The following is a 10556-nucleotide window of genomic DNA, read 5'->3' on the forward strand; positions in this document are numbered from 1 at the left end:
TAAGAGAAAGGAATCAAACAAATGATTTCCAAACAAATTACAGTCAAATTCATGGAAAATTTAGAAATTGCATAAAATAGAAAGCATATAAATTCAGGTTTTTAAAGAACATACCTTGATGTTAGATTATAATAAGTGATGAGATCTTATTAGGTATCATATAATCTTAAACAAATCAGTTTGAAAACTTTTCTTGAGTTTTAAAATTTTGGGTTTTTGTGGTTTTGGATGTTCTCCTATTGTAAGAGATAAATAATATATTTCTAGATCCAAAACCTCATTTTCTTGCTTTTAGAATCGCTTTATTGGTTTAGAGGCTGAAAATTGATATAACTTTATTTGGTCTTGGCTTATATCCTATTTTTTTAAAAAAATTGTTTGGCTGTGCTGTGGCTTGTATATTTTGGACCGAGATAACGTTTCTTAAACATACTGTTTCTTTACCACTTAGTTAGTTGCATTGACATGTTTCACAAAAGTAATGTACACTGCGCTTGTTAGCGACTGAACCTATGCATGGGGAAAGTTTTCCCCTCTCAAGGGACATTGTGGTCCTTGAGGAGATACCCTTTTAAAACCTATGTATACTAGGTCTTTAACCGACTTCAAAGTTTGTGTTGTCTTCTATATGCTTTGTCATAATCCTCGTCACATGTCTTATTTCATGTTTGCTTGTTAAATATGTGTTTGGTCCTTGTAGATGTTGATGTCGTTTAGTCATTTGACAACGGCAGTTTTGGATTTTGTATTAAGACAATCTGAGATTCACAATGCTGTCATGACTTACGTTGTTACTCGTTGGAAATATTAGGAGGCAGAGAATCTTAATTATAACTTTTCGTTTATAAAGCTAATAGCAGAAAGGTAAACATCGGAATTATAACTACATTAAAAAAGAAGATATTACAAAACAATCAACAACAAGTTACAAGTTTCAACAAGAAGAGCTACAAAACCCAAATTTTATGGGCACAAACACAAAGTATCAATGTCTGAAACGAGAGAGAGAGAACAATTATTGTCCTCAACTTATTAAAGATCCAAAAGCTTTGAATCAATCTTCATTATCTTCTCTCTCTCTAGGCACAGCACCAAATTCTTTGATAAGAATCTCAGCCACCAAGGGAACCAACTCCGTAACACGAACACCTTTCTTATAAATCTCTCCAAGATGTGAGTCGCTTCCTATTCGTCCTCCAACGTACACGTCAGCACCCTCGACAGGCTTCCCGTTCTCACCACGTGTCAAGCATCCCATGAATCCGATATCAGCCACTTGGACTTGTCCGCAAGTGTTGGGACATCCTGTCCAATGCATCCTTATTGGCTTCGGCACAGCTACAAGTCTCTCCACTTCTTCCGTCACTTTTAGTGCTCTTAGTTTGGTCTCGATTATCGCTTGTCCGCAAAACTGGTTCCCTGTACAAGCGACCAAGCCTTTCATCAAGATAGATGGCTCAGGGGAGAACCTGTTCTTGAGAAACGGTACTTGAAGCAGAGCTTCGGTTTTGGAGGTTTCCACGTTCGGGATGATGATGTTTTGCTCTACGGTGAGTCTGAGCTCGCCTGTGCCGTAGGCGTCAGCTAACCGAGCAAGCTCGTCCATGTCATCCGCTTGTAGCCTACCGACCGGAACGTGAAGGCCAACGTAGCTAAGACCTTCTTGTTTCTGAGGGTGGACCCCGAAGTAGTCTCTCCTCTCCCATTGTTTGTTCACGAGATCCTCCGAAGATGCTCTCTCCAGCTTACCGCTTGGCATTCTCTTCTCTACTTCACCTCTAAATCCTTCAACGCCCTGTCAAATTACATCGAAAGAAATAAACAATCATAAACTTCAACTCTTAGATTTTTTCTAAAAGTAAAAAGAATGCAACTTACAAGTTCATCGATGAGCCACATCATTCTTGTCTTCTGTCGGTTTCCTCTGGTGCCAAGATCTCTGTAGGCTTCAAGAACAGCTTTGCAGAGTGGAAGAACATCCTCAGCAGGGACCCAAGCATCGAGGGGAATAGCTTCTTCACATCTTTTAGGACTAAAGAATCCTCCCACAAGCACATTGAATCCGAAGCGGCCATCTTTATTAGCAGGCATGTAAGCAAGATCATTGATATGCGGATGCTCATAGAGATCATGCGTCCCAACAACACACACATTCCACTTTCTCGGCCTGCACACGAAACCATCTTTAGCATATTCATTCACTCTACCAAAGCACAACTCAATAATCTCAGAGAACTCACAAGTTGGTGAAATCAGGGTTTCCACGGGAATTGGCAGTGATGAACTGCGAGAGAAGATTGGTGTAAGGTCTTGTATCGACAATCTCATCAGGATCAATCCCAGCTATAGGATTGCCAACAGGGTTCCTCACATTATCCATCCCACTCTGGAGACTCGTCAACCCAACGGAAGCAAGGCCTTTCAAGATCTCAGGGACATCAGGCAAGACAACACCACGGATCTGCCAGTTCTGTCTTGTTGTCACATCAGCACATCCATCTTCGCCGTACTTCCTAATCACACTCGCTAGGTACCGAGTCTGTGCACTTGTGGTCACACCGTTGGGTAACTTCAACCTCATCATAAACTTACCATCTGCAAAACAAGAAACCTTTAAAATCCAAATCAAGACAAGAACACAAGTCTTTGACTCTGAAACATGAAACATGAAACATACAGTGATGCTTCCGGCGATGGAACAAGCCAAGCCACTTGAGTCTAACATCAACATCTTCTTTAGAAGACTTGTCGCTGTCAATCTCTTCCATAGATTTCTTGGCGAGCTCTTCGATCCCATTCTCCATGAACAGCTTCATCGGCTCGCTCTCGATCTTAACCTTCTCCTGTGGGTTGATCCCTTTTCGAAACTTTTCCTTGAGAATGAAAAACCCATCTCTCAGTTCAACTCTCGGCTCGAGCCGATCCGCGTCTACGGTGGGAGAAGCGGTGGACTCCGCTGGATGAGCGGTCTGTGCGGCGACGATGACGGATCTTCTGGGTTTTGATGGGAGGAGAGTGTGAGAAGGAGCGGTGAAATGGAGAGAGAGAGAAGAGGAAGTCATGGCGGAAGGAGGAGGTGAGAGAAGGTTGGAGACGTGCGGACATTTTTGTAGAGGGAAGAGAGGACCTCTTGAGCGATCCAAAGGGTCAAGTCTCTTCTGATCATTTGTTGTTAGGAGGAGACAGACACTTCCCCCTGATTTTCTCTTTTTGTTTTTTGTTTTATTTTAATTTGATATTAATGTATAATTGATTTACTTTCAGCCCATCAGTTTCTAATCTCGTTTCTTCCATTTTTTCCTTGTCAGGCAGTGTTAGTTTGACTTTCAACCAAATTTAGCGGTATTTGTTGCATATTCGAACGGTAATAAATATATCTTATTTTTTCCTCAATCTAAAGAATATATATAGAGTTGACTAGGTGTTTTCCTGCATCATGTGCAGTAATTTTTTTTTAATCTAACTTATCTTTAAAAATAAATTTTATTAAATATTACAAATTTTACTATTTACTTACTAATATTTAATATGGATTTAATATATGTTAATTCAATTTTTTTTAAAACTAATAAAAATAATATAAAATTGTATAATTATAAAAAATTTAGCCTAAAGCATATTTATAAAATTAGTAGGTATATAAGAAACTATTGATCTTACGATTAGATATTTAAATTTTTAAACAATTGTAGAAATTTTTGAAAGCTTTAGTAATACAAATTGTATAATTATACAAAAATAATAATATTTCAAAATTTGAAATGTTATATATGAATATATTTATTTTATAGATGATGTATGAGCTATTACCATATTTTAAAAAAGTTTACCAAAACAAAATATCATTAAATATAATATATGAATTATTACCATATTCTAATAAGTTCACCAAAAATATAAATTAACATTAAATGAAAGTATTCATGTCATATTTTTCTGGAAAGCATGTCACCAATTTCAGTAGTCATGTCATATTTATTTTGTGAAATTGATTATAGAGAGAACATGTGGCAAAACCACTAAATATTACAGATTTTACTATTTACTTATTAATATTTAATATAGATTTGATATATATTAAATCAATTTGTATAAAACTAAGAAAAATGAAATAAAATTGTATAATTATCAAAAATTTAGCCTAAACAATATTTATAAAATTTGTAAATATATAAAAAACTAATGATCTTACGATTAGATATTTAAATTTTTAAACAATTGTAGAAATTTTTGAAAGCTTTAGTAATAGAAAACGTATAATTATACAAAAAAGAATAATATTTCAAAAATTTGAAATGTTATATATGAATATATTTATTTTATAAATGATGTATGAGCTATTACCATATTTTAAAAAAAAGTTTACCAAAAAAAATATCAATATTAAATGTAATATATGAATTATTACCATATTTTAATAAGTTTGCCAAAAATATAAATCAACATTAAATGAAATTATTCATGTCATATTTTTCTGGAAGCCATGTCATCAGTTTCAGTAACATTGTCATATTTGTTTTGTGAAATTGATTGTAGAGAGAACATGTGGTAAATCACTTCACAAATATAGTCTAGAAAATTACTCTCTAGGCTACTTTTTGACTTTTCTTTACACTCAGAGTTGCTTCCTACATGTGAGAAACTTTATTGTGGGACAGCTATAAACTGTGGACAACTTTGCCCTTAATAGACATTCGATGCGTGGACAGATGATACGTGGACGGGTGATGCATGGACGAAGATGAATGTAAAAATTCCAGAAGCTTCATCAGATCAAGCTCCACAATAGTTGAATTTAAAGACACAACTCTAACAACAATGTTTGTATGTGTGGACGGGGACGAGAAGATTTTGATTATGTTGTAGATATAGACGCTAACATAACCATGAATAAAGAACAAGAGAGGTCTCTTAAATTTGTGTATAGGAAATTGAAGCTTGATGTGATGGATAGAGTAGTAACTCAAACATTAAACATAGATATAAAAATAACATAATGAAAGACTGTGATATGGATGCCAATGTGTCCACCATTTCAAGGATGAACAAATTAATAACTTCAAACCAATAATTACAACGTACATGTCGAGAAAAAAAAAACAAGCTTGAGTGATGAAAACAAAGCTAAACAAACCAAAAAGTTAAAACAAGTCATCTCCTCCTCCAAAACCCCCAGTCAAAACAGTCAGCTCCTCTTCCCGGTGAGCCATATCATGGATTCCGAGCTCAACATCGTCGTGGATGAGCTCGGTGAAGCCGCGGTGGTTTGATCTCGTCACAGTCCTCCACCATGAGATATATAGTATGCTGGATTTTGAATTTTAATCATAATTTTACTCGTCCACAAATAGCCGTCCATGTTTACCCGTCCATGTTTACCCACACAAATCCACATATGTCGTTCCATGCTTATATTCTACATGTAGTTATCCATGTTTTTCAAACATCCACACATCACTCATCCATAACACAATCATTAAATACGTGTATAAGTATAGATTTTAAAATATAACAAAAAATATATCAAAGTAGATATCAAATTATAGAGAATAAAAAAATATAATTTATTATATCAACAAAATTTGCTATATGTATTTTAATTTAAAAATAAACAAAAACAAAATATTAAGAAGTATACTAAACAATAATAAAGAAACACACTTAATCTTTCCTCTTGTCTAAGAAAGATCTCATTTTCTTCTCATTAAGGGCAAATATGTACATTCTAGGTCTCATGAGAAAGTGTCTTGCACATGCATTGTGACCTTGGATGTAATTGAAAAGTGATAAAGTGCCTCTTGATGTAAAAATTCATATATATATATATATGTATCTTATGTAACATGATATTCACAATTTAAAATTAACTAGACATTATAATACAATACTTTTCAACAAAAAACATACATTTAATTTCTATTTTAAAATTAATAATATTTTTATAGTTTTATTTTTTTTTAAAAAATATAATTTGAAACTATTTATTATTTCTAAAGAAACCTTTAGATGATTAATGAGAGAATATTAATTTTACCACAAATTTAATAACATTTTATAAATATATAACATTAAATAATAACCATTTCGTAAATATATTAATTTTGTGATAAAAATTTTAAGCAACTCTCTTAAATCATCTGAAATATTTAATATTTTATAAAATATTTATATAAGCTTATAAACTTAGTCCACACCTTAAATAGTAAACATAAACAATTATCAGTAAACACATAACTCAAATGTTACAATATTTTTGATTAAAAGTAATATTCAAAAGTAGCATTTTATGGTATTATATGATAAAATTTCAAGTTTTGATATTTTGTATTACATTTACATTTATGTTTATATTTTATATATAATTATATGAATATATATGTCGGTAAGTAAATGAAACTTTTAAAATTTGGGGGTCTCACAAAACACGAGCATGTGGGATCCCATTCAAATGTTTCGTAGGAATGCTCACAAATCCGGCTCTGCTTTCAGCTCATTGATTTCTAATATTGTTTTCTCGACAGGCAGATTCTTACTTTAAAATCAATTTTAGCCGTATTTCTTGCATATTGGGGTATATTATTTATTTAAATCTACAGAATATATCCATATTTTTTCCTGAATATATACATCTTATAGAACATCCTAATACAATATTTTAAATTTAGTGGACAGCACAACACTTTTGAAGTTTATTTATTTTGCGAACAATACTTTTTGAAGTTTATTATTTATTTTTCTTCACTAGACGAGCTAATTGAATCATCATAAGTTCTACTTAAGTAGAATTTTCAAGAGAGTGCATAGTTTATCTTCAACAACAACTAAAACAAGTTGCATGTAGTGGTGTGGAATTATGAATGGCCTAACTTAGTATTATTAGATTAATTAAATATTATTAATTAATTACTTTCCCCATATTCGTTCTTTGGCGTTATTGTAGAGACATGAACAACGTGTGTTTTTTTTTCTCTTTCTCAACCCACAACCGTAGTTTTTATATTTCGATTTTCGCACAATCCTGTAACAATTTGTATAGTTTTTTTTTTTGACAAAGGGCTTAACAATTTGTATAGTTGCATCATGTTTTAACGTTTTGCAATTTATCGGGGTGACATAACTAGCCAAGGACGGAACTAGGACCGAACTATTTGAGCAAAATAGAAGGAAAAAACATCCGCCAGAAAAGGAAATGGTGGTCGTCAGAAAATTGCGGTAGTAATATCCTAGGAAGGTTTTTTTTTTTTTTTTTGGCTCAACATCAACTTTCATTAACCAATAACAGTGAATACAGGATTGTAACCACACGAGTTTAAACCCAACATACAAACGACGAAATCTAGTACCACCTAGAATCACTAAGTTGGATTCTACGCTACCTAATTTGGACGTCGCTGTATTTTTCACCACTTGGAGACGACACCAACTCACGACACGAGATGGCCGTCTCTTAGACCCTACTAATTTGACCACAAAGTACGGAGACAGTAATTTACACGGAAAAGAATGAAAACGTAGCCGGTACCAATTTTTAACCGCCTATTAGTCTCCTAATGGTAAGCCTTCAGCACGTGTACTAACAGGACCATCACCGCTGGCGCATACCGACCAAATTCCACCCCTCCGGCAGTCACCATCCCGACCCTAAGCCACAAAACCGAACAAGAATGTCCGGACTGAAAAGCGGATTTTGACGTCGGAAAACGAGCAAGGATCACCAAATAACAGCTTCAAGAGGTGCAAAGCACGTACCGCCGGGACAATCGTAGATATCACCGGCGCTGGGAAATACGGCTCCGCCGTGCCTCAGAAGGCAGAGACCTCTACTCCGGTTGACAAGTCCGTCGTTGAAGGTTCATGCCGCACGTTGTCTCCGGGAACCAAAGAACAAGCCCCTTTTCACCGTCTGTCGCAGCACTCCTCCAGCAGTCTCACCGTCACACGGTAAGGGAGATCCGCGGTGGAGGAGACGTCACACCTCGTCACGCGCCGACGCCATGAATCCTTCACCGTAGATCTCGAAATTTGGAAAACCGGATCTGGTGAAGTCTTCAATCCTAAAAGCCGACTTTCATCTCCGTCGTTCCACCTTGTATCTCGCCGCTACTCCATAGAAGCCGAGAGCCATCACCGCCGAACACAAGAGGTCACCGGAAGAAGTCATCGACAGCACAGAATCGCGAGCATATCGACGAAGGGAGACCGGGGTAAATGAAAGCAAAGAGAAAAACAAGGAAGGGAGAGGGAGGTGGTGCCTCCGGCACGCCTATCAGCAGCGGCGGCCGGAGTTAGGGTTTTTACAGATCTGGTTTTTTACGCGTTTGAGAGAGAGAATTCTAATATTGCTTATGGTTGGATGCTGTCCTGGTTCGTCTTTTGCTAGTGTGGATTCTCCTAGGAAGGTTATATCTGTGTTATTAAAATTGAGTCTATCTTGTTTTTTTTTTTGGGTGCAAATGTTAAAAATGAGTTTATCTAGTTGAATATTTTGCTTAAGTAATAACATGAATTTAGTTTTTTTTTTTTTTTTTGAAAAGGTTGAATTTAGTTTACCGACTTGAATATATATAAATAGAAAAAAGAAATAGTTTACTGACTTCAATATATTTTGCTTAAGTAATAGTACATGTATTTTAAATAAAATTAGTTGGATTTCTAACATATTTGACTCTTTTTTAATCTCTAAAATAAATATTATAACTATTTTTGTATTTGAAATTATAACTATTTTTGTATTTGAATCTAAAATTAACAAATATCAAACTCAGTATTGCAAAATTCAACAAAAAATCTTCCAAATTTTTATGTCCAGACATTTTCTTAGTTTATGACTCGAACATCAAAATGTCATAGAATAACATTACACAACTGTATGTTAAAAGAACATTACAATATTGTACGGAAATATAGTTTCATTGTAGCAACATCCTAACACAAAATTATAAAGACCTGCATTTTTTATTGAAAAAAGAAGAAGGAACCCCTACCTTTTAACACCAATAAAAAATAGCTAGTGGCTCTTCTAGCTTTTATAATTTCACGACATAACGTACGACCTCTCACGACGTCTAAGAAACAAAAAGTTGAGAAAGACATCAACCGGTTCTGTCCAAACCGTCCGCCGCTTTCACGCGTGGCTTCCACACTCCCCCTCATCTCTTCTGCATATCGAGATATTGATAAAAATCTTCGCTTTGAGAAAATCATTGGACCATGAGCTTTAACTATCAAAAATGTACAATCAACTAAAGTACTAAACAATGATGCTAAAGATTGAATTAAACACCACGCTGATACTCAATATGACTAACTCATTTATGTGGCGCTAGTAAACTTTACTATTTTTTTTCCTTTTTGACATTAAAAGTTTTTTTTATTATTCAAACAAGAAATTGTTCGAAAATCTAAACCAAAATTATAAACTAATAAAAAAAATTCTATGAAAATCTATGCAGTTTATACTCACCGGTCCGGTTTTACCCCTGGAGATGGTAGATAATCTTGTAATCTTGAAGCCTTTCTTTTAGGAAAGTTAACTTCTTCAGTTATGTTGAAAAGTTGAAAATACTATTAGGTATTGAATCATGAGATTAGATCCTTGCAATCTGTTTCAACACACACCATGTCAATATTTTGGAACAGACTGTAAAAATCTAATTTAAATGATTCAAGACCCAATAGCATGATCAAACTTTTCAACATAAATGAAGAAGTTACCCTCTTATAAGAAAGGTTTCAAGACTACAAGATTGTCTACCGTCCCTAGAGGTAAAACCGGACTGCTGATTCATTACCATAAACTGCATAGATTTTTCATAGATTTTTTTATTAACTTTTTTTTAATTTCAGTTTAGATTTTCATACTTTCCATATCCCAGGCTAGTCGTTCCAGCTTTGTATGCATAGATGAGATGCGCCTCCTTTAATTCCTTAAACCCAAAAGTTGCACTTGTCCTAAAGAATCTTTTTATACTCATTCACATCCACTGAGTTGTGCCTCAGTGTCCATGAGCCATTCACTAAACATACGCTCTCCAAGCTTAAGGCTTGAGGTGTAAGTTGACGATGTAATGGTTGGCTTTCTTCAATTTCTTTTGCATTCACTTCAAACAATGCTTTACATTCACCTTCCACACAACTTAATAGCTCTAAGCGATTCCTCGTGATTCCCCTAAATTGTTTGTCATTGCGATTTTTCTAGAGATATTAAATTATTCATGGATAAAGATTTATATCCAACTCCGGGTCTTCAATAACATTTTTTCCTCCAAAATAGATAATCCAAGTTTGTATAAACTCTGGAAATTGAAAAATTGATGGACATTAAGGTGTAAGAATTCAAAGCATGAGGATACCATAATCACCTTTTGTCCTCCCATATACTCTTGCTTTAGAATCTCCCATGCTTGGCGAGTTGGACGTGGTCGGCACTACTCGCCATACGGCGAATTAGACGAGGGCGAGGTCATTTTGATATTCCGGAGATTTCTACTTAGCAATTTTCTGAATTTATTTCGAGAAAGTTCCTTAAGAGAAGCAATCTTAGACATTGATTCTGT

General features: G+C 34.7%; 1 protein-coding gene across 1 annotated transcript; it reads right to left on the reverse strand.

The window, feature by feature from the left end:
* Positions 1–865: 865 nt before the first annotated feature.
* Positions 866–3192, reverse strand: LOC106361629 (ferredoxin--nitrite reductase, chloroplastic). Its single transcript, XM_013801408.2, has 4 exons — positions 2678–3192; positions 2241–2595; positions 1879–2167; positions 866–1795 (listed from the first exon to the last, which is right to left on the reverse strand). Exons 1-4 carry the CDS (start codon positions 3060–3062, stop codon positions 1055–1057), a joined length of 1770 nt encoding a protein of 589 aa, XP_013656862.1. The 5' UTR covers positions 3063–3192; the 3' UTR covers positions 866–1054.
* Between the last annotated feature and the right edge of the window lie 7364 nt (positions 3193–10556).

This window comes from Brassica napus, chromosome A7 (genome assembly GCF_020379485.1).
Source record: "Brassica napus cultivar Da-Ae chromosome A7, Da-Ae, whole genome shotgun sequence".
NCBI classification, from domain to species: domain Eukaryota; kingdom Viridiplantae; phylum Streptophyta; class Magnoliopsida; order Brassicales; family Brassicaceae; genus Brassica; species Brassica napus.